The sequence below is a fragment of the Larimichthys crocea genome, chromosome XIX (genome assembly GCF_000972845.2).
Source record: "Larimichthys crocea isolate SSNF chromosome XIX, L_crocea_2.0, whole genome shotgun sequence".
Taxonomy (NCBI): domain Eukaryota; kingdom Metazoa; phylum Chordata; class Actinopteri; family Sciaenidae; genus Larimichthys; species Larimichthys crocea.
This window is the reverse complement of record NC_040029.1, coordinates 9,574,195-9,598,667: the sequence shown is the minus strand read 5'-3', so window position 1 is coordinate 9,598,667 and position 24,473 is coordinate 9,574,195. Positions and strand designations below refer to the sequence as shown.

Genomic DNA, 24,473 nt, shown 5'->3' with positions numbered 1-24,473 from the left:
TTAAAACCCACCTGTTTATAATCGCCTTTTCCATCTGATTCAGTTGCATTGTCCTATTTAAACCTGTTTTTAATGTTGTATTCTTGTAATTAGATACTTTTATGGTTCTTATTGTTTCTGTTATTTGCTGTCTACGTTTTTTATTGTAAGGTGTCCTTGGGTGACAGAAAGTGCCTATGAAATAAAATGTATTATTATTATTATTTTTATTAAACAGTTTTTTCATCTTTTGATTGTTTTGTTGTATAGTACACTCATATATTATCTGCTATTGCTGTAGTCATTGGTATTTATATGCTTTCTATATGTGAAAAACCTCATAAAGTATTGTTTATTTTTTTTATTTATTTTTTTTGAGGAGAGTATTGCGCTTTTTCTTTTATTTTTGCGTGCCGTCCTTTCTGGCACTTATACATTATCTGCTATGGCTGTAGTCATTGGTATTTGTATGCTTTCTATATGTGAAAAACCTCATAAAGTTTTGTTTATTTATGAATTTTTTGAATTTTTTTGAGGAGAGTATTGCGCTTTTTTATGAATTTTTTGAATTTTTTTGAGGAGAGTATTGCGCTTTTTTTATATATATATTTTTTGAGTGCTGTCCTTTCTGGCAGCACTTATACATTATCTGCTATGGCCATGGTCATTGGTATTTATATGCTTTCTATATGTGAAAAAACAAATAAAGTTTTGTTTATTTTTGATTTTTTTGATTTTTTTTTGAGGAGAGTATTGCGCTTTTTCTTTTATTTTTGCGTGCCGTCCTTCCTGGCACTTATACATTATCTGCTATGGCCATGGTCATTGGTATTTGTATGCTTTCTATATGTGAAAAACCTTATAAAGTTTTGTTTATTTATGAATTTTTTTAATTTTTTTTAGGAGAGTATTGCGCTTTTTTTTAATATATATATTTTTGAGCGCTGTCCTTTTTGGCACTTATACATTATTTGCTATGGCCATGGTCATTGGTATTTGTATGCTTTCTATATGTGAAAAACCTAATAAAGTATTGTTTTTTTTTTTGTTTTGTTTTTTTGAGGAGAGTATTGCGCTTTTTCTTTTATTTCTGCGTGCCGTCCTTTCTGGCCCGCCTGCGCCTCCGTAGCAGCAGCAGCAGCTGGTCATGTGACCACGGAGTGTCAACATCGCTGCAGCTTCGCGGCGTGAAAACAACAAAGTAAACAACAATAAAAACCCCGGACACGTGGTTTGAGGGTCTCGAACATGCTGTAGCTCGGCGCTCCGCTCCTCAGACTGTGTGTCAGCTGCCTGTCAGCGCAGGTCAGAGTTTGTTTACTGATTTAATTCAGCTTAGCTGTTAGCCGCTAACATTAGCACGAAGCTAAAACGGTCTTTAACGGTTTTTAACGGTCTTTAACGGTTGTTTCAGGATGGCCGCCGTGTCTCACTGCGGACAGTCCTCTCTTGTGCACAGCCTGGCCACCCTGCTCCGGAATGACGGTACGTTACTCGTTACTCGTTACTCGTTACTTCAACCTGTTACGTTACAAACACACACACAGACACACACACACTGAGATTCACTGACATGAAGCAGAACATGAATAAAAATAAAATATTTCCAACATTATTTACAGTTTTCTCTCAGGTAAAGTCACATTTTTACATCTTTAAAGGTCCAGTCTGTCAGATTCAGAACCAGAACCAGGTTTTTCTCGGTGTAGAATAAACATTTAATCAAAAATGTTTAATTAAAAAATATTCGTGCAGCCTTCAGGAGTAATTTCAGTATCTTGCCTGATGACACTTCGGCTGCAGACCGGAGCTGCATAAACATAAACAATATAAATATAAAGTCAGGTTTATTTGTATTGCTCTTTACAAAAGGCCAAAGTGCTTTACGACAAAGCCATAAAATAATACATAACATAAATACAATTCAAAGTGCTGCAGGATATTAAAAGCCTTCCAGACAGAAGGAGTACGCCTGAGAAATGAATCAGAGTCAGAACGAAACGCCGATCTAAAAGCTTCGGTTTGAAAAGGCTGAGATCAGCAGTGGTGCAGATGTCAGGGAGCAGCGACGGCAAAACAACGATCGCCCCGCTGTTTAAATCTCGACCTCGGGACCCGAGGAGCGCAAGTAAGAGGGGGGGCTCCGGGGCAGCAGATGGGAAGAGAGGCGAGAGGTTTTGGTTCTGATGGACCGCAGAGTTTGTGTTGTGGGGTGGGAGGGATCAGCCACGATCTTTCCTGCACGCCGAAGAGTCCTGGAGCGACGACAGATGCCGTCTCTGCAGACCGGGTGACACGCTGCAGTCTGCAGGAGTATTTATTGGAAATATAGTTCGAATTACTGTGTTTTCCAACCAAACTCTGATCTAGATATTTAGTTTTTTATGTGAATGTCACAGCCACACCTTTAATGATATTCATGTTTGGTTCACAGAGCTGGACGAAATCTTTCCGCTTGTCCTCGGCGATGTAAATAAATCTTTCCAGACAGAAATCCAGAAGTTTAGTCTGTTTGAACATCTGGAATGTTCACAATGAACTGTTCTAAGAGTTCTCTCCATGTGTCGATGGACCTCCAGGTGACGTGGTGCTGGACGGCAGCAGCACGCTCACCTTGCCGGCGGCCAGCTTGCAGCAGCTCACGCGGCTGTTCGAGCAGTACCTGCTGTCCAGGAGTCAGCAGCACGGCTTCCTCGCGCTGCCCTCCCACCCCGCCGACACGTCCTCCCTGCTGCAGCTGCAGTTCCTGTTCGACGTCCTGCAGAAGACGGTCTCACTCAAGGTGAGCACCACCCACTGCTTCTCCGCCTCAGAGTCGTGTCAGCTGTTTGGGCTTTTATGACGTGTTTGCGTGTCTGGTTTTTATCAACTCAGCTCATCAACCCGCCCGGAGCGAGGCTTCAGTCTGTGGTGAAAATCTTCCCCTTCAAGTCTCTGAAATGTTTGGAGGTAACGTATGATCTCTGACATCCCTCTTCCTCATTCTCCAACATGAATCTTAAAAAAAACGTCTGTTTCCGTCTCTCCAGCTCAAGCGAATCCCTCCACATTGTCTGGAGGGACTTCGAGGCGTTTACTCTCAGCTGGAGGTCTTCACGTGTTCAAAGAGCGTCAGCTCCCTGGAGGTACTCTCCGCCTGCAGCGTGTATTTGTCAGGAAGCGTCACTGAGTGCGTGTACGGTATGTCGAAGTGATATATGTGTGTGTTTAACTGTTTCAGGAGCTGCTTTCGCTGTGTGGAGGCGACCTGAGCTCTGCACTGCCTTGGCTGGAGCTGCACACCCTCAACTTTAGCTACAACTCCATCGTCTGCCTTGACCAGTCACTAGTGAGACACACACACACACACACACATCGTTACTGACTTAAATCTTCGCCTCACTTCAACCTTCTGTTTCTTTCAGAGTTTACTGAACGTCCTGAAGTCTTTAGACTTAAGCCATAACAAGATCCAGGAGTGTGCTGAATTTCTAAAGGTTTATTTATCGTCGTTAAAGTTTCAAAAAATATATAATTTGCTGTTTTTCTGCGTGTAACGACGCCTTGTTCTGCGTTTTGTCTGCGTCTTCCTCAGCCCTTGAGCGAGCTGGAGCACTTGAATCTGGGCTACAACTGCCTGCAGAGGGCGCCAACGCTGGGTCTGAGCGCCAGGGCCAAGCTGCTCACGCTCAACCTCAGGAACAACGAACTGGAGACGATAAACGGTAACACAGACCGACATCGTCACCTCTCCTGACATCCTGTTTTTGTCATTGTCTGGATGTTATGCAGTTTCCTGTGTGCAGATCAAGTAAGCTGCATTTGTGTGCGTACATTCTTGACGTCGCGTCTCCAGGTGTCGAGCAGTTGTCGTCGCTCCAGCACTTAGACCTGGCCTACAACCTCCTGCTGGAGCACTCGCAGCTGGCTCCTCTGTCCCTGCTGCACTGTCTGAGCACAGTAAGGAAACACACGCACACACACATTCTCGAGCACATAATGTGAGAGCGGCGTGCTGTAAAATGTAACTTCGTCTTTCTCAGCTGAACCTGGAAGGAAACCCGCTGTTCTTCCAGAAGAGCCACCGCAACTGCACCGTCCGACACCTCTCCCCGAAAGCTGCAAACCTTAGAGTGAGTGCAAGTTATAGCCGGACATCTTCTTTACAAGCATAAGAAAAACACAGAAATGAAGAAAAACTTTCCAAAGTCGGCTGCGATCTTAAAATATCCTGTTGGACTTCCAGCAGCTGTTGACTCATCTGCTGTGTATGCAACACATCTCTGCACGTACACGCTTCAGAAACAGCTTCCTGCGTGAACCCAGATTCCCACTAGCCTGTGGTCTTCTGTCAGCCTGTGGCCCGAGTTACAATGTGAAAAATGTGCCGTGTCATGTTTTGTTTTCTCTCCGTGTAACCACTGTTTCCTTTTTTTTGTTTCTTTCCAGCTTAAACTCGATGGCACCCCGCTGTCCTCGTCTGAGTTATCCGTAAGTTTCTCCATCATCGTCATGTAACAGCAAATTCAATCAACCGCTAGAGACGCACGAGCTCCCCCCTTCTTAACACAACACCAGCTCCTTTTGTCTTTGTGATGCCGAGACTCAGCTTTGCAATTGTAGAAGTAAATTCAATCAGCCACTACAGACGTACAACCCCGCTCCTTCCTAAGACAAGATACCAGGTCCTTTTGTCTTTGTGATGTAATAGTAAATTTAATCAACAGACGAAAGGGTGTGGAAACACTTCGCGGAGGGTTCGTCTCCTGCAGCAGACAGAGAGGTGTGAGAGGAGTGGCCCTCAGGTATAAATATCTAGGTGCTCCCATGCTCTGGGGCTTCATCTTTGACCGCTCGCGTGTTGAACTGACCTTTTCTTTGCAAAGGTTGAACTGACCTTTTCTTTGCAAAGAAAATAAAACCTTGTCGGCCGACAGAAGTCTCAGCAGAGAACAGTCATTGCAGTGTTTAACTCATCTGATTCTCTGCAGGTTCTGCCAAAGCCAGGCCAGCTCAACATCCAGGTCCAGACTTTACCTCCGGTTGCCACACAATCAGAGCGCAGTAACCAGGAGGTGTCGAGCGGCGTCGGGGAGCTCAGTGACAGCATGTCGGTTGCTGAAGTTGGAGTGTCACACTTCCGGAAGAAGAAGTCCAGAGTAAGATCGCTGCTGAATCTTCTACGTTCTTCGTCATTAAGTTTTTAAAACACGTTAAACTCACAAATCTTTTACTGTTTGTTGATCTGTTGAAATCTTTGCAGAGTAAGGTGAAAGTGCGGCGGGCGAGCATATCCGAGCCGAGCGATACAGATCACGAGCCCAGGCTGCTTTCCTCCTCACAGCGTGAGTTTGTAGTTTTATCTCCTACTTTAATCAACTTTGATATAAAAATCTAAAACATTTCTTCTCTTCCAGCCATCGTCCTTCCCCACCAGCAGGAGATCGAGCGCATGTCCAGCTTCAGAGAGCAGCTGGGCGAGGATTGGCTGAGGTACCAGCATCACCTCGATGAAGCTTCCCCCTCAACGATCGCCACCGTCGTCGCCAACCAGCCCGCTCCTCACCGCCAACCCCTCCTCAACGGCCTGAACGCCCCATGTCCGTCCACCAGCCCCGATCATCAGCCGTCTCCCACGGAGATCCTCCCACCACCGCTGCTGTCATCCGAGCTCAGGTTGGAGGCATCCAACGTGGATGCAGAACTGGACACGGAGTCCACGCTTCAGTGGCCCGGTCACAGCTCTCAGCAGACGGAGTCCACCTTGGAGGACAACGTGGTGGACGGGCAGGCAGCGAGCCAAGGAAGTGTGAGCTCCAAGAGGTCACCTAGAGGAGGGAGCGTGGACACCAAGGAGGAGGAAGAAGAGGAGGAGGATCTGGGAGGTTAGAGTCGTTCAATGTGTAGCATCAAAACAACAAACAGACAAACATCTAATCTTCTTTCTGCTTCTCGTTAGTGGACCTGTGCCTCCCTCTAATCGTGGGCGTCTTATCCGACAAAGAGGAAGACGACGAGGGACACGGGGAGAAGAGGACGAGCAGGAGGGAGGTGTTCCTGCGCGTCAAACAGAGCCTCCTGCTGGAGCTGGACATGCAGACAGGCCGGGAGAGGTGTCGCCTGGAGCTCAGCAGCCTCGCTCTGGTGGAGACCACGGAGGCTGCGTGGAGTCGAGGGGTGAGAGGGCGGAGACGGAGAAAGAGGTGGAGGCATGGGTGGAGATGTTTCCACCTGATCTGAGTTTGCTTTCTCTCTTTATCACAGGAGACAGACGAGATGCTTCCAGCTGTGGAGCTCCAGTTCGACTACATCAGCCAGGAGAAACGAAGGAGGTGCTACGTCGTGCTCGACGACGAGCCACAGCAGGCTGTGCAGGTTAACACACACACACACACACACACACACACACACACACGTCTGACTCCTTCAGTTGTATCTCGTTAGAAATCAGATTTTCAATGAATGAGAACAACACCGACTCACTGACTTCTTGGACCTCTTCGTACAAGTCGAGTCATGCTCCCAGGCTGCCCTCTGCTGTTTACGTCAGCAGCCAGCAGCACACTCTGTACCATGTTTACTACCCAGCTAATGACTTCGGTCGTGTTGTGCAACATGGACTCGGTGCCAGATATCATTTTAGGACAGAAAGCCAGCTCCGATTCCAGTATGTGACTGTTGTTTTTTCACATTTGTGGTGAGCACACTTACGAATTACATTTTATAAACAGACCCATAGCCGAAGTAACGAGTACAAAACCCCAACAAACACGTCGAAGACGGATTGTCCTGGTGTTTACAGAACCGCTCACACTTTATGTCAGTGCCAGCTGTAATGACACATCCAGCTCTTTCCTCTGCCAGACGGAGCTATTTTCTCCTGATCAAAACATGGAATCAGTCGGGAGAAGATGAAGCCTTTGTATCAGATGATCTGTTGACAGCTGGAAAGTCGACTTTGGCCGACTTTTCTCAGTTCATCAGCTTGTTTTCTTGTGGACAAAATGCCCCCGAATGCCCCCGTGTTGTTCACTTTTATCGGCGCTCACAGACTTTTTCCGCTCTCCAGGCTCTGACCGACGTGCTGTCGAACGTGGCGGCGGAAAACCAGCGCCGCGACGCCGAGCTCCGCCACGGCTGCGTTCGCCTGCAGTGCCTCCGCTGCAGGTCAGAGTTCACGCAGAGCGAGGAGGAGGAGGAGGAGCAGCCCGGGGGGAGATCGAGGAGGAGGAGGAGGAGGAGGAGGAGAGGGGCTGCGATGCTGCCAGAAGGTGTGGACGGGCGGGACGAAGAGGAGCTGATGGAGGGTGATGATGATGAAGGTGAGAGGGATGAAAGATGAGTTTAACACATTCCAGCTCCTCCTGGAGGATCCCGAGGCGTTCCCAGGTTAGATGGGGTGTGTAGTCCCTGCAGCAGGTTCTGGGTCTCCTCCCAGGTGGACTTCAAAAGAAGGCAGCTTAGGGACAAGGGTCACTACCCAAAAGCTCATGACCACAGACTGGAAAGTCGAGAGCCGTACAGCGGCCGGTCCATCTCACGCTTCATTTTCTTGAACTCCTTCGCTCTGGGCGGCATCTAGCCCGAGAGACAAGGCCTCAGAATCGGAGGTGTTGACTCTCACACTCAGCTGCAAGGTCACGGTCTGAAGAAGCCAACAGAACCACATCATCTGCAGAAAAGCAGGGATGCACTTGCCAATCCTTTTCTCTTTTTAAACACTTTTTGTGTTTGTTTCAGTTTGTTTCAAATTCTTGAAAGCCGCCTGCAGTTCTTCAAGTTCCTTTCTTTGTTTTCATCTTGTATGTTTATCGGGTGGGGTCAGCGCCTGTTAATCAACATTTAAACTGTAATTTCTCAACTAATTTACATCTGCAGACGCTGGCAGGATGCTAAGAACACCCTAAAAGTTGAAAGGAACAAGAGGAACTAAGCAACAAACACGATACACAAATAAGGGTTAAAACAACTGGCCAGATGTTTGAAGGCAAACAGAAAAATGCCAGCTCATAGGTGAACAGTTGCCTAAGCAACGTGATGTTTGGCTTTGGTTTATATTTGAATCGATCATCCTTAAAGATGTCAAAGAATCCCACACACACACACACACCACAGCCTTGACTGATTCATCCCTCAAACTGAGTCACGCACAGTCTCAGATGAGTCATGCTCGGCCTGACACACACTTAGACCACCCTAAAAAAAAAAAAAATGAAGCACTACATGCTTTTTAATATTTCTTCACTTTGTTGTTGGAACAGAAAAGATAAGACTACAGAAGGTCAGGCGCTTCACCTGCCACGTCGTCACGTTCGTGCAGCGAAATGTTTACGCTTTGACGTCAGGGCAGTCCGCGTGACTCCTCCTCGGCTCCCAGGCTCCCATTAGCAGTCTGCTTATTTTCCCAAAACAAAATTTCTGTTTCAGACGGGCTCGAGCGAAGCGTCCCAGAGGGTTATCTCCACTTCTTTACTGCCAAGCGGCCCCGCTCCGCCGAGTTCCCACCTCTATAATCAGCTGCAGACAGATAGTACCCTTTGCGCTCCAGCAGCCGCCACCTCGCAGCGTTCTTTTGTCCAAACCTGACATTAAGACCTGCTCCAGCACGCACAGGCCGCGCGCCGCCTTTTGTTCAACAGATGTTTTGGGGATTTCTTGGAAGCGTGCTCCGTTGTTAGTGTGCTTAGTCTTCCTGCTCTGTCGAAACTTCAGACAATAGATACCTTTTTTTGATTCGCACGTGTCTGGACTTAGACGCTTGTTTGCCTGCGAAATACATGCCCCGCAGACACACAAAGTCTCTTCCTCATATGAAACTTGTTAGGAATGAAGGCGTGCATGTTCTCTGGACACTTTCTTACATTTTCGGTTATTTGGACGTCAGGATTATTTAATTGTCCTGTCAGGAGCTTGAGTAGATACAGATGATGTAGTTTGTTTTGTTTTAGTCGCACACACACACACACACACAGAGGGAAAAGATAAACTAGCTACACTTGTACCACACTCTACTCTCTGAACGACAAAACCCAGAGTTACATAGTTCCTATACATCATGATTAAAGACTCATTGCAGCAGCTGGTTCAGGCCATGAGGGGGAGCAGCTCCTGTAGATGTTCTCACCATCACCACCGTGTAGATATAAACTCCTGTATGTTTCATGTTTTGATTTCAGGAAGGAGTAATATCTGTCCAGAGTGTGGGAGTGATCATGTGGTCCAGCTCGCCGGCCAATCGACCCCCTACTGCAGCACGCCCATCCGTCAGTCATCGCGGCCGGACAGCGAGGACGATCGTCTCAACCGGACTCAGAGCGCCCGGAGCATCAGCAAGGTTCTTTCTGGACAGTGAAAGACTCTCTGTGTCTGTCTGCTTTCTTTGTTTCTGTCCTTTACTCCTCCATGTTTCATCCCAACAGGATGATTACACGGACGCCAGCATCAGCAGCAGTCCAATCCTTGATGCTGCCACCACCACAGAAGATCCCTCCTTCATCACCGCCCGGGGAAGCTCCTTCTTCATCGGGGATGGTCCGGGCGACACGACCAGCTTCTCCTACAAGACGGAGTGCCAGAGTAAAGAGGAGCTGGCCGGGAGCTACCACTACACCGCGATAGGTGCTACGCCACCGGAGGTCCAAGCCAGACCTGCAGGAAGATCCAGCTCCAACGGTGAGACGTACATCCATCACTCTGTGATACTTTGGGCTGGTAAGATCATAAATCAGGTAGAAACTCGGCCAGTGATTGATGCGTTTATACGTTTAGTGCAGTGGCTCCAAACTGGTCCAGCCTCAGGGTCCTTCAGACATCTGGTCAGAGCAGCTTCACCCCAATCACTCAGTTTCAAATCAGGACAGAAATCTGAGAGAGAGAGATGCAATTAAGGCTTAAAAGCAACATTTTCAAATAAATATAAAAAGATAGGAGTAGAAGTTCAGACTCATTTGTGCTATTTCAGCTATTTTTACAGCATGATGTCTGAGTAGGTGATTTTACAGCTGCAGAGAAGCTGAAAAGTGGGGAATAACTTCAAAATAAAAGCACTACTCACTAACATCATGACCTTAGCAACCAGGAAGCGCTGGTTTGATGTATAAATAGTGAAAAACAGTTCCTCAGAGACTGAAATGATTCTTCTGGATTGTCCCGAAGCCGAAGACATTTCACACACAGCGACATAAAACAGAGATGAAACGGTTAACGGCCTCGATAACGCAGACGAATCCTGTCAGCCGTGCACTTTTTACATCCAAAAATAAAGACTGCGTATTGGAGGACGGCCCGAACGGCAGTAAAAAAATATAAATATCTTATTACTTGATTCGAATTCAAGAGTTCATCCGATCACTGTAAAACACATGGACTGCGGCGTGCGGTGTAAACTGTTTACGTCGGTTTCGTTGCCGCTCCTGGAGATATATGGGAGTCTTAATTGAAAGCGAGCGGAGATGGGAAGCGTTTGGATACTGTGTGGCGCAGAAAACCCTTCGCCCTGTATCTCTGTGACAGCATCCGATTTTATTATTATTTCTCTCTCTCTCCCACATACGTCTGCTGTTTTTAGACGAACCACATGTGCGACGAGACAGATTGGAATCATTACTGAAAGTGATGGGAGAGGAATGAAAGCCTGAGAGAGAGGGAGGGAGGGCTGAGTCGTAATAACAGCTCTCTGTATCTTTCTTCTTTTTTTTTTTCTTGTAATACTGGAGCTGCAGCGCCAATACCATGTAATCTGTCCTTCTGAAACCGCAGCCTCACAGCGGACACGGCTCACACTCGTCCTAAAACAGACACTGAATATAGTGTCTCTTTTTCTGGTGACACAGTGCGCCCATTGTTGTGGAGAGCAGGCCTTATTTTTTCCACTTTCTGAAGACGTGCTTTGTCTGTAAAGACAAATCAACCTGTGTGTGTGTGTGTGTGTGTACCTTTCACCTCGCCAAAGAGTATTGCCTGAAGGTTCAAAGGCGTCTTTTTAATCTGATCTCTGTTTGCGCTCTCTTCAGATGACAGACAGGTTTGTTTTGGCCTCCGCAGGTCTGAGGCCTGTCATTTCTGAGGAGCTGTAACTATTCATCAACGTGCAAATAACCCCAGTTCCTGCTCTTCGCTGGATTTATTGCTCTTAAACGTCTTTCTGCATGAGGGCTGCTGGCTAATGCTTCGATATGCTGCAGTAAAATCTGGCTCGGGTTTCATGAAAAGCAAGAAATGCGTAACCTAAGACGTCACGTTGCTGCCAGGAAACTCCTTAATGCACGATATCATTCGAGGGATTAAATCAAACGTTTGTTCTCTTTTGTGTCTGCAGATGATTTGGACTTGCTGTCAGAGGATTACGAGGCGGTGGACCATCGGCTGCAGCTCTTCCTGGATGTGGAGGTCTTCGAGGAGGAAGAGGAGCTTCACTCTTTCCTCAAGGTATGAAAGAGTGTCTCTGCACGCCGCAACACATTCACGAGGAACCACAAGAGACAGCCTGGCGCATTAACCCCCAATAAAACCACGGATTAAACGAGATACAACTTGTCACCCAAACTCTGGCTGTGTGGGTGTAGCTGGATTTGCTTTGGCCGACAGCGCTGGCAACACAAGCAAACAAGTCCATAACTGTCATCACATTTTGTTTTAAGGGTCCAGTGTGTCAGATTTAGGAGGCTGAACGTCAGAAATATTCAGAAATATGTTCTTATTGGTGTTCAATCACCTGAAGAATGAGCCCCGTTAATCCACAGCCACCAAATCCTCGCGTGATAAACGGTTGTTGTGACATCATGCTGTCCGACTCCGCCCCCGCCTTTTTTGAACCGGCGAGCACAAAAACACAAAATCAGGAATGTGGAATAACCAAAAAGTTTTGAAACTTTGGCAGAAAGTCGTGTGTTCATGTAGGACTCGATTGTTAAAATAAGTTTTGAGGCTCTTTAAAAATTTACTGCAGCTTTAATATCGAGGCAGGAAACTTTATTGTTGCCAGATTGACATGGGGCTGTTTTTTTTTTTTTTTTTTTGCTTTTGTTATTGTTTCTTTTGTGTTTGCGGTTTTTAAAATGTTCTGTCATATTTCTCCCTGATGGCCAAAAAGATTCCAGCTTAATGGGTGATGACAACTTTAAGACTGACAACACTTCAGCTGCGGTTTCATCTCCGTCAGCCAAGATGAACACAGTCAATAAATCTCCCAGGAGCGCGTTCGAACCCCCCGATCTTCTTCATCTTCTTCATCTGCCGGAGGTTCTTTGACCCGCCCACCTCCCCTGCTGTCACTCAGCGTTCCCAGAGACCTTTTTAATATGCAGTGCACCCAGGGAGCTCTTCAAGTCAGCGGGGGCTGTCCGACTTCTCTCTGTCAGACACCTGGACGAGGAGCAAAGACAGCTGGAGACAGGAGGTCCCGCTCCATTCATCTTCGTTCTGTTTATTTGCACAGTGACGCCGGCTTCGCTTTTACCTCTGGTGAAATTAAGCAAGAGCTCGGCCTGGAAGTTTGAGCCGGTGCCGGCTGAGAATGTGCTGGTGTTAATCTCCCAGTATTTAATTTACAGCCCTTTGACACTTGTTATTATTCTGCAGGCTTTTTGTCATGTGTGTGTTTCTTTTTGTTTTTCTGCTTTCAGATGTCGGCTGTCAAATCCGGGCAGCCTGAGGAGGTTCCCTCTCTGCTGGTGGTGTCGAAGCAGCGAATCTACTTCTTGGAAATTACATCAGAAAGCCAGTGAGTACAAGAACTTCCCTCTGAGGACACTGTGTAATATGCAGTAAAAAACAAAACAAAAACGATCAAATGTGCTAAAATTTATCGCAGTAAATTGGCTTTACAGTCCCTACATTACGTCTTCTATCCAGCACTCGAAACTAAAGACATCTCAGACACTTTTCAGATCCTCTTGGCTTCACTTTACTCCTAAAAAAGCAACAAACTTACTCAGACCAGCAGGGAAAAGGTGAATGACCGAGACTTTGAGGGGTTAAGACTAGACCCGTACCAAGGTATTGTGAGACTGAGGCAAGACTAAGTCCAAGACCAGACAGTGTACAGCCCGATTACAGAGCTAATATTCACCAAAACTCTGTGGGTGAAGCATGGTTGCTACATTGAGTCACCTCGTTAGGCGTTGCCTTGAAGTATTTACAAACCGCTGTGTGATCTCTGAAGAATTGGTGGACGTCTCCTCCCAGAGAGTTAACAAATAAGACCAGTAATTAAGTGACATCCCAGCAGTTTTGAACTAAAATCCAGAGACGGAGGCCTTTTAAAAAAAGAAAGAGATGTCACTGCGGACAATGAAAACTTTTGGTTTTGAAGTCTGGGACAGTTAAAGCAAGATTCAGGACACAGATTCCTCCTGTCTGTGTTTTAGAAACGTGACTTCTCTCTGTGTGTGACGAAGAGCAGGTGGATCTGGAAAGAAACAAACAGTTTCCTGAGTGAGAGAGTACAAAGTCGGAGAGACGCATTCCAGTTTATCAAGAGTAATCGAATCCTGATGCCGTGGACGGCGATTCAAAAGAGGGCGCCACACTGCAGTTAACAATTAGGACTTCTGACGCTGGTGTGTGCGCCTCCACACCCTCCGTCTTTCAGGATGTGTATTATTATATTGCATAACCTGCCCAGGTTTCTGGGTCACATCTTGAGAACACATTGACCTCGCCGTGTCTGCCGTGTCTTTTCTCCCTCAGCTGTTGTTTCTCCTCCTCTCCTCCGTCAGGAAGATGAAGCTCCGATGGGACGATGCGACTCCTCCTGCTCTGTGCATAAACTGTTATTCTGACCTCTCATCTGCAACCTTTAAAAGTGACTTTAGCACGAGTATCTGGGTAAACTCTGGGTTTAACAAACACGTTTTTAAAGTGTACTTCTGGCACCGAAACCCTCAGAGTGTCAGAGATCAAGTAAACCGTCTGATCCGTCTCTGTGACATTTTCTGATGCCTTCAAAACGTTGTTTCCTCCCAGCAGAGGCCAGCTCTCCGATTGGCTCCAGAAGCGGGACAGCCACCCAATCATGGAGCTCAGCTACCTGGAGGTGGGGCTAGGCTCGCAGACCATCCACATGGAGTTTGACGGAGGCGTGGCCTACACCCTCCTCGTGAGGGATAGTTTACGCTGCAAACGCTTCTTTGGCCTCTTGACAGGTAAAAAAAAAACAAAAGAAAAGGGAACGCTGCCAAATAGAAGCAAAGTGGAAAAGTGGTTTGTGATTTAACGTATGGAAAAACACATAAAGGCTTTATTTTCTGAATACAGTGGGAGAGGAACTCAGTGACCCCGCTCTCTCTCTCTCTCTCTGAGCTTTACCGGTTCCACTGGTTTCTCTCCTCGGGGCGCTCTGATGGAAGAAGCCTCAAAACAAACTCATTTATATTTAAAAAAAAACAAAATATGCCGTTGAATCCCCGAGGCAGGCATTAGAACAACATGTTCCCCACACAAGCATCGTGCCACACACTCCCCTCACACACTAATACTATACCATATGTGCGCTATGTGACGCAAACATCCCCCTCCACCTCCACCTTCCACCTCCACCTCCAGCATTGAGCACATCCTGCCCAGACCGACTTTGTCTGCAAGCGGGCTGAGAGAAAAAACCTTTTATTAGACGAGGGGCTCCCGCTCTGAGCCTGGAATGTCTGGAAAAATATGGAAAATTAATCTTGACAATAGCCAGCCTGGAGAAAACAGGAAGACGTCAGCACATATGAAGTATTCCTGCTCGGTTTCAGGACACGTTTGTAATAAAGAAATGTGATATATGGAGGTCTTTTCACGTAGTTGCTGTTTTTGGAAGCACATGCAGGTACACGGTATTCTATTATTCAAGTTTGATCTATTTTTAAATAGTTTGATCACCTGAAAGGCTTTTTTGGGGCACGTGGCGCCATCCTGCATTGACTTCAAACCCACAGGGAGTTTAACCCGTCAGACTTTGTTTACTTGCTCAGATTTGGTCAGTTTCCTGGTTTATGTTCTTCTAAATAAGCTTCTACATGCGTAATATGCTACGTACTTCATTTCTTTCGCTTTTCTCTGTTTGCACGGGGTATTTTATTTTGAAAATCCACCGGATTCTCTCTGCTGTTCCTGCGTCTGGCTTCCTGTGTGAATTGACGGAGGCTTCTGGGACTCTTCTGAACCGAAACCGCCGTGGAGCCGGTGAGGTTTGAAACGTCGACCAGAACAGCCGCACTTGTCCGGTGGAAGTTGGGGATAAGAAACATCGGCACGCTTCAGAGAAAAGCTTAAACGACCTCCAGTTACGTTTCTGGAGCTACATATATCATAGTCCCAATATTTATTTGTGATATTGTTCCAACAGGAAGCAGCAGTCCATTTCAAATCAGCGTCTGCCTCCTTTAACCCAGAGGAATGTTGGAACCACGTGAAGTCACACACCGACTTACCGACATCAAATGACATCTCAGATGCATTTTCCAGCTCATACTTTGTCTTTTTTCCTCCTCTGTCCCCTGAGAGTTTCTCTCTCTCTCTCTCTGTCTAATTTCATAAACAGTTCATTTAGTGCGTTGTTGTCTTCGTGGCTGAAAATGATTCCAGATTGCTTTCAGGAAGACGGCGGACATCGTCCAAGTTGGAGCAGACAGACGAGTGAATAATGGTTTGTTGTAACCTTCCAGGTGCGTCGCATGAAATCGGATGTTTCTGTTACCTACACGTTCATGTTTATGTTCCCTTCCTGTGGAGATAACAAAAGTTGCTGTCATGGCTGTTTTCCTGATGCCAGATTAATCCCCCCCACCGCCCAGAAAGACAGCTGTTGTAATGTTCTGTCAGAAGAAGCACGGAAAAAGCTTAACCCTAACAAACCTCTGTCGTCCAAGCTGGCTCCCATCATGTGGACAAAGTCGAAAAACCACAACTGGAATGACGAAGGGCTCGCTGGCTGGAAGAGAAAGAGAGAAAGAGAGAGAGAGAGGATGTGGTTTTAACTGGGACCGTTTTCTGGAGGAAACAAACCGAGTCTGATACAACTTTATTGAAACATGAGAGATAACACGAGAGCTCTGGAAGCCAAAGGAGACAGAGAGAAAGTCTGGTTCTGATCTCCTGATTTTGGTTGGCTGGTTGTTTTTCTCTCACATGGAAGAATTTGTCAGTTTACATTGTCGAACTCAAAGTGTGTTAGAGCAGACTTGTTGGAAGTGACGGATGCCTCGGAGGACTCGGTTTGAGTGGTCGCACACACCTTTTTAGATTTAGCTACATATCAAACAGTTCATGTGAAAATCATCAGGGGGGGCATCGGTGCCAGAAGAGTCTGGCAGCGCAACAAGAGGAAGCAGGGATGTTGACGCAGAGCAGAGCACGGGCCGAAGCAGCTCCAGCTTTGGTTCTTCACACGCTCGGCCCGTCGCCTTTGCTTACTCCTCGATCGCGTTCTTGGATGGCACCTCGCTGAAGCTGTCCGCGCTGACGAGTTATTTGGATGTTTTGCGTCGTCTGACACTCGCTGTTTCTCCTCAACGCGTGGAAATGTTCCCGGCAAACAACGTGCGAGGCTTTGACTCGAGTCCAACGCAGATGACAGAACATCAGGGCAGTTAAAGATTCAGCAGCCGAGGAAGGGTGCAAAGGTGGCGTTTGTCCAAACAGTGTGTGTCTATACTAAATAATCCAGCGATGAACTCTTAATAAGAACAAGTGACCCCTGTCACAGGCTGCATGTTCACTCATGTTCTCAGCCCACATTAAACCTCTGAGCTCGGACCAAACTGTCTGCGCTGAGAGAAAGTTTCCAGTCTTGTTGACTTACTCTTTGATCAGACGTTTCCAGTGTTTTGTTAAGACGAAGAAAAACTGACGCGCTCGTCGTTTTTATTTTATCAAACAAGAAAAATGTTCTGGAGTCGGAGAGTTTTAGTGGCATCGAGCCAAAAATGGCCTCAAACAAGCCGCCCACCTGTCAATGAAAGCGTCCACGCTCTTAATCCTGCATAACTTTAATAAAATCTGAACAGGTTCCTCTAACGTCCACTTGAGGCTGGCTCCAGAAGTGAGTCAATCTCCATAAGTCCCCATGTTTCACAGCAGAAATAAACATGTTTACAGCCTGGTACAAAAAACAGTTTTGGTCTCTGTAGCTAATTTCCCCGTTCATGACAACTGTACTGAGGGTGAATTTATATACAACTCACCTGTTCACATTATATTAAGGCTTAAAGTTATGCAGGACTAAGAGCGTGGACGCTGTTTTCATGTCTCGTATCTCTAATGTCCGGTGTGTTCTGTCGTCTCACCTTCCTGCGCTCCACCCTTCCTCGCTGATCTCTTTAAATCCCTTTTGAAGTTCGTCCATTCAGCCTCGGCCGTGAAGCCACACCGCGGATACATTCTCTGCCCGGCTTTGTTGTCACACTCAATGACGCGCCTACAACTCGTGGATGTGAGCGTGACCCAGCGCATTGTGTTCCCGGCGCTTTCTCACCCAGCGACACTATGGAGCTGAAACCGTACCCCTGCAACCAGAGCAGACCTTTTGGCTTTCTTATCGGAGTCACAATGGCAAAACAAGAAGCCTCAGATTGAGTTTGGCTTTTGTGTGTGGAGCTGCCTTGTGTTATTATACGAGCGTGACACTTCCAGGCTGTGTCCTTTGTGTGTGTTGTTGTTCATAAGCATCATTTTCCAAATGAAACTCGGAGGTGAAATCATCAGGTACATTCACATCATCTTAATCCACCTTCCTTTTTATCTTTGGTAGTTGGATTTTGCAGTTAAAGTGTATTTTTATTATTAAAATAATAAAATAACCATCACAACTTCTCCAAAAAAACAAATTTACATCTTCATTTTGTTCAACCAAAAGTCCAAAAACTCAAATATGTGATTCACATTGATATAAAACCAACCGGTACTCTCATTTAAGAAGCTGCAAACGTCAGATTATTAATTATTATCAAGATTGTTGGGAAAGTGCAAAGACTAAAGCGACTGGACGATCTATTAATTATGTCTTCTGAAAGACTAAAGCGACTGGACGATCTATTAATTATGTCTTCTGTGATATTTTTAGTTAGAGGAAGTGTTTTTAGCATCATTTTCTGAATGAATCTGAAGATATTTCAGTTTTTATTATTAAAAATAACCATCACAAATTCGTCAAATTTCTCATTTTGTCCAAAAACTCAAATACGTGTGACGTAAAGCTGAGAAAACCGAGCAGTTCTTTGATTTGAGGAGCTGCAGACGTCAAATGTTTATTGAAAAATGTGATAATTATCCAGATTTTGTCTTGTGTTCGCTGGAGGAGCCTCCTGAAGAAGTCCGGTCCTGGTCGACCTCACAGCTCTTTGTCGTTTCTCCAGGAATCGTTCGTGAGATGGCGCACAAGTCCGACAGCAAGCTGAAGTCCATCTCCACCACGAGACTCGGCCCTCAGCACCACCTCTGGTACGGCTCCACACAGTGTGTGTGTGTGTGTGTGTGTGTGTGTGTGTGTGTGTGTGCGCTGCACATTTCTGACACATCTTTTGTTGATTACAATCAGCTTTTTTAGACTCCCTTTTTTTTTTGTAACGCTGCACCGCTAAATTAGCTGCTAAACCGCATCCTAATTTGTAACATGTGTTCTGCTGCAAATCCTCAAGCATGCATGTCGCGTCGCGTCACCTCCGGTAGTTCCTGCGCTCGCTTTCTGTATGTTTTTCTCCACGAAACACGACATAGTAGCTCAGACTGACACTGTAAAAGTAAAAATACATATGAGGAGAAAGCATGTCGAGGTCCAGACCCTCGCTCATAAGTCAAATTTGTCCTGAGGCAGCGTCCAAGACCCGTGACGCCCGACCTGCATCCCCGCAACACGGCGCCCGCACTGCAGCAGCCGGTTCGTGTGTGATAGGAGGGTTTTCCGTGTGTGGTAACACTCTTCTCCTCTTGTTCTGTCAGGCCTCTGGTGTGTGAAGACATCCAGGCGGACATGGAGGACGGTCAGCTGCAGTTCTTCTACATCCTGGCTTTTGTGCTGCAAGGTGACGCATCCAATCACAGCTCAGTTATGCATATATCGAGGTTATGTGTCATGACCTGTGTAGATATAATGAATCATATGTCTTCATCCTCTGGGTATAAATCTGTGCTCAGCTCCTTCAAGTCTGGAGAAAAAAAGTTGGATCATAAACATTCAGCAGGAAGAAAGCCAAGAGCTAACGCCACAATAAAAGCCCTCATAATATTCCTTCAACCCTAAAAAGAAAAAGAAGTGCCAGGAAAAAATGCTAAATGGTGAAAAAAAAAAAAGAAAATTTGATATTTCCTTCAAGATAAAACCAGATAATGGCAGGAAGAGGAATATTTGGACCGGAGGACGACGTTTGTGGGCAGCAGTCTGTCAAACATCCACGCTAACAACCCTTCCCCTGAAAGCGAAGGCATGCTGACTGACGGGCGGGCGGGCGGCGGGGTCGGTATGCATGCGGTCCGTGCGTGTGCTGCAGGATGTGTCGGCGTTTACAGCCAACGTAGCTGCAGGCTACGCACAGCTGTGCACATCATCTGTGGAATGTCAAGTGCTGCGATTCGAGCGTGTCTAGATCTGCCTTTGCTCTCCGCTCGCTCCTCTGAAGACGGAGCTCTCTGACATGAAGTGCAACGCCAGGACTTGTTGTTGAGGCGCTTTGTAAAGCCCGTGACCTCTGACTGTTACCTAAGTACAAAAACAGAGGCTGAAATCGACACTCAGACACGTATGAAGAGATAAAACTGGGTTCAGTGACACACACTGAGTTCATCTTTGACTTGTGTCTTTCTTTCAGGGGACATCTGGACGCCCCTGACAGTCCTGGCGACCCGGGAAACCCTGTACCTGCTCAGAGAGGATCACCAGTGGAGGAAAAGCTCCGACAGCCTGACGGTGAACGACAACGAAGAACCGAGCAGCGGCGGCGTCGTCGTGTTAGAGACTCTGCCCATCAGCTGCGTCAGCTCGGTCCACCTGTGGCCTCCCGATCAGTGCAGGGTGGACATCAAGCTGTACGATGAGGTGAGTACGTCCTCATGTCCATCGTCTCTCTCAGCTGTGAGCTCCTGAATCAAACCAATAAAATCAGGTATTTACAGAGTTTGGTGTTGATTCCTGCCACATGTTGCACTTCTCAAAGCTGACCGATGCCTCACACGACCGCACAGTTTGTTTTAATCCAGAGCGAGGTCGGTTTATTGTAAAAATCCTCAACATGTTTCTAATGATGCCGTATCAGTTCTGATACATGCAAACACTCAGCAGCAGCAGCCTGTTTGCGGCGCGTAGCATGTGGACGTCAGGTCGAATTTTCCTCCTGATTAACTCGCTTTAATCCCCGTGCTTTTCGTCACGTTGTGTTTTTCCCCCCGCAGACTGTGAAACAGGAGAAGACGTGGTGTGTGCGCTCGGAGAGCGCCGAGCTCCTCCAGGGTCTGCTGGCCTGGGTCAGAGCACAGTGGGAGGCCATGTTCGGAGTGAAGCTGCACACAAGCCTGCAAGACAAAGCGGCGTAATGAAAAGAGTTACAGACTGTGTGTGTGTGTGTGTTGGGACTGGGAAATGTTTATCGAGCGAGTTTGTCTTTATTTTCTCCGCACACAGTCTGGTCCCATTACGCTCGCTGCTTTCATCGCTGTGAAGCCAAGAACTCTGAGACGATTGCACTCATTCATGTGGCATACACGCCTGTGAAAAGTTAGTTTCCCCTCCGGATACCAAACTCTTCTACAGCCGGGACGGAGCGTGCCTTGTTTCTTTTCTGCAGCACCTTAATGCACGATGATCTGTGGAGCGTGAAGTCGAGGAGACGACGACGACCACCACCACCACCACCACCACCCGCCTCGCTCCTCGTCCTAGGGTGCACTGAGTTGTGCCATCACGCGCTCAACACGAGGTCGGAGGTCACCTCGTACCTCTTTTCGCCCCCCTCCTCCAATTAGTGTCACATGACGCTCTGTCTCTGTGTCATGTGGTCGTGAAAGGAGAGCAGACATCCCGCGAAAAAACTCGGGAACAGATGTTTGATTTTGTTTATTCGTAGCCTCGTGTTTACGCTCTGATCTAAATCTTTATGTTTGTTCGTCGTGTTTGAGATGTAATGTAAACGCTGCACTGTTAATTTAGATTAACAATTCTAACTTAATTTATTGTTTGTTATGAGTTAGTGCAAAAAAAAGTCTTTTATTTTTATATAAATACGAGGATAAAACATCTGATGTATGATGTGTGGAATTAAATGTAAAATGTTCACATGTTCTTTTGGTGGTTTCTTCCTCAGAAACTGAATTATTACGCATTAAAGTCTCCGAAATGAGCAAAAATCTGTCTGAAATTCTTGATACGAGGAAAGATTTCATTTGTTCCTGTTGCAAAGTGTCAGTGTCAGTGTCAAATATCAGAAAATCCTAAAATGAGCACCTGCTTTCTACAAAACCCTCCAAAAAAAAAAGCTTAAATAACAAATTGACGCCACGGTCTGTCACATAAAACATGTCTGAGTCGAATCCAAACCACAGAAAGCTCCGGCTTCACCTGAAATGACGAAAAATGTGGTTAAAGTTTCTCGGCGACGACGTGACGATTCTCCTCGGTCTTTGTCTTCTGATTGATGTGCGTCTGCCCGATAATGTTGTAATTACAGTTTGGGGTTACCTGAAATATTCCACCTGAAGAGACATGCCACAGATGAGTCGCAGTCGCTCTGGCAGCCACGTGCGAAGCTGATGGCGCCAAGCGATGCCCGCGGTTCTAAAAACTGATCATGGTGACTCGAGAATTATTAGCTCGCCTTCTGATTAATCACTACATAGTTTCTGGCTCCGGTTAAAAGCAGCAGCAGTGCAGGAATGCTAAAAATCTGCAGAAGAACAAGAAGCAGTCATGGCTGTTTGATTATTGGATCGAGCAGTGTGGCCTTTCCATTCTTTCTTTTTGGCAGCTTGGCGCCAAACTGCCACCCCCGCCTCTATAAAGCGAAGCTGTGCAAAGGTATGTTAACCAATTTCACAGTGCAAATATTTCTTTAGCCACCGGTGCTGTACATGTGCTGTGCACATGCTCGGTTGGAGAGATCACCTCCAATCGACAAAAGACCTCGGAGCTCGAGCCGCTTCCTTAAAGATCAGGTGCAGGTGCAGGAAACGTCTTTCACCTTCGGAGCCTCTAAAAGCTGCAACAAACTCAGAGTTTCTGTATGACAAGGCTTTCATATTAAGAAGTCACGCACAGCAGCTGCGGCTCTTTCGTTCAGGGGGTTTTAGGGATTTTTTTGAGCACGTAAGTCAGCGATAAATATATTAAAGGCTTGAAATGAAGTCAGAAAACACCACACACGCTGCTGGGAAGGAGCAGGGTTGGTTTGTTGGATGCATTACAGTAAGTTGTGTCTAAAAGGAATGCATGTCCGCTGTTTTCTCATTGTTCTTCTCCCTTGTGTGTTAATTGTTCAGGAATTTAAAAAATGGTCAAATTAATGAGCCCAGAAACTTCAAAAATCCATGAGTCATAAACCAACTCGTGAATTCATGTCGCGTGGGAGGAAATGAGCAATCGAGCCTGATACTAAAACATCGACCACAGCATGTGTACGTCCGCTGAAATCAAAAGTGCTGCACTGCAGCGAGTCCTGCCCTCGTTCAAGCAGTTAATATATTCACAGCAGGGGGGTCGGAAGGAATTTCAAGCCCCAAGAGAGACTCACCCCCGACCCTAACCACCAGATTGTATAATCCTGGAGACATTTCTCTGGCCCCTGTCCAGCTATGTGACACCTTCAGTGGTGCCAGGTGCCGGCAGAACCAAAAAAAAAACCAAGAATCCATGGCTGGAAATGAAAAGTGAACACTTCCCCCGTGATTTAAAGAGATTCGTTGTCTTTAAGTGAGGATGAAAAGGTGCAGGTGAATGGGTTCATGCCTCCAACCAGAGGCAGGGAGGATAGTTAGTGTAAAGGGGGCAGCTGGGATGCAGCCACGGCGATTTGGGCCCGGGCTCAGATCATCTGGCCCCGATTCGACTTCCCACAGCCTCCTCCAAAACATTTCAGGGTCCTCTGGTAAATCAGGAGCACTACAGCTGCGCCGTGCATGACAGCGAGAAATCTGTTGTTTTGCTGAACGGTCGAGTCAACTAAATTCTTGGATGGTGGGCCTCCTTCATCTGAAAGCTGCAGTCACGCAGTGCTCCGTCAGGCCCGGTGAGCTGCCAAACTGAGGTTCAGGGGATAACACGGGGTCCTCAGCACACGGAGGACTGATCTGCTGACCTGTGTGGTTGCACTCAGTCACAGAGAGCTGCTGGAGAAGGTCGGCTGCAGCTTTAACCAAAGAAAAGAGCATTGTGAGCATTCACCAGGTGGATCTGATGACAGATGTTGTCAGGTTACACAATGGGAGGTGTTGATCCAGCATTAGAGACTAGAAGTCAAGAAAACACACGTAGCCTCAGAGGATGCATCCTCCTGGATCCTCTCTCAGATATTTGCACATTATTTTACTCTCCCGCATAGCAACCGGAGTCTGCTCAAACATGATTGGATGATACTACTCGAGCTCCAAATGCTTCAAGTACTTAAATCCAGACAGTGTAAACATGGAGCTGGTTGCTCCACGCTCTTAATCCTGCATAACTTTAAGCCTTAATATAATGTGAACAGGTGAGTTGTATATAAATTCACCCTCAGTACAGTTGTCATGAACGGGGAAATTAGCTACAGAGACCAAAACTGTTTTTTGTACCAGGCTGTAAACATGTTTATTTCTGCTGTGAAACATGGGGACTTATGGAGACTGACTCACTTCTGGAGCCAGTGGTGCAACCGGTCCAGCCTTTTTGCAGAAGAAAAGATTATTTTTGGCTTGTTGGGACATAAAAATCTGTTTAAACTGATGTTTTATTGTTTATTTTATGTCTTTCTTTTAGACCGTCGTGGTTCTTGTTTATTTATTCAGTTTATTGGCTGCAGAGAGGCGACGACTCAGCTCTTAATGAACTGCTAACTTGTTCATTTCTATGAAACTTAAAACATGTAAACATGTTTATTTCTGCTGTGAAACATGGGGACTTATGGAGAGCCAGCCTCAAGTGGACGTTAGAGGAACTGCAGTTTTTTAATCGTTTGTGGCAGCCCTAGTTGCCGGCAAAGACGTGGATCATTGTTGGACCATCTACCGTAATGTGTGGCGTCCCCCAGGGTTCAGTCCTGGGGCCACACACACTCTCTTTTGAGACACGGGGAAATTAGCTACAGAGACCAAAACTGTTTTTGTACCAGGCTGTAAACATGTTTATTTCTGCTGTGAAACATGGGGACTTATGGAGACTGACTCACTTCTGGAGCCAGCCTCAAGTGGACGTTAGAGGAACTGCAGCCGTGCAGATTCATCAGTTTGTAAAAGTGTTTGTTAAAGTTTGTGCTTTGATATTTTCAGATATTTCTGCAGAGCTGTGTGTGTGTGTGTGTGTGTGTGTGTGTGTGTGTGTGTGACACTTTGCTTTTATTCCATGTGAGACTCATAAACCA

At 46.5% G+C, this 24,473-nt stretch overlaps 1 protein-coding gene across 5 annotated transcripts; it reads left to right on the top strand.

Annotated features, from left to right (window-relative positions):
- Positions 1 to 1,099: 1,099 nt before the first annotated feature.
- stk11ip (serine/threonine kinase 11 interacting protein) lies at positions 1,100 to 20,962 on the top strand. Of its 5 annotated transcripts, none has more exons than XM_027291674.1 (28): positions 1,100 to 1,284; positions 1,394 to 1,464; positions 2,559 to 2,761; positions 2,854 to 2,928; positions 3,009 to 3,104; positions 3,200 to 3,307; positions 3,384 to 3,455; positions 3,554 to 3,683; positions 3,815 to 3,918; positions 4,002 to 4,091; positions 4,408 to 4,449; positions 4,686 to 4,763; positions 4,950 to 5,117; positions 5,222 to 5,303; positions 5,376 to 5,843; positions 5,918 to 6,135; positions 6,223 to 6,333; positions 7,028 to 7,280; positions 8,237 to 8,239; positions 9,135 to 9,292; positions 9,378 to 9,630; positions 11,276 to 11,385; positions 12,582 to 12,679; positions 13,927 to 14,102; positions 18,294 to 18,378; positions 18,877 to 18,959; positions 19,743 to 19,969; positions 20,323 to 20,962. In XM_027291674.1, exons 2-28 carry the CDS (start codon positions 1,395 to 1,397, stop codon positions 20,461 to 20,463), a joined length of 3,702 nt encoding a protein of 1,233 aa, XP_027147475.1. In that variant the 5' UTR covers positions 1,100 to 1,284; position 1,394; the 3' UTR covers positions 20,464 to 20,962. The 5 variants fall into 5 exon arrangements, with proteins under 5 accessions (XP_027147475.1, XP_027147473.1, XP_027147477.1 ...); XM_027291672.1 differs by having other exon boundaries at positions 13,924 to 14,102; XM_027291676.1 differs by lacking the exon at positions 4,686 to 4,763.
- Positions 20,963 to 24,473: the final 3,511 nt, after the last annotated feature.

Bases quoted from the DNA above. Each gene is read 5' to 3' on its own strand.
- stk11ip (XM_027291672.1), top strand. From the start codon at position 1,395: ATGGCCGCCGTGTCTCACTGCGGACAGTCCTCTCTTGTGCACAGCCTG. The intron at 1,465-2,558 runs GTACGTTACTCG...ATGGACCTCCAG, and splicing joins CACCCTGCTCCGGAATGACG to GTGACGTGGTGCTGGACGGC. The intron at 5,118-5,221 runs GTAAGATCGCTG...AAATCTTTGCAG, and splicing joins TCCGGAAGAAGAAGTCCAGA to AGTAAGGTGAAAGTGCGGCG.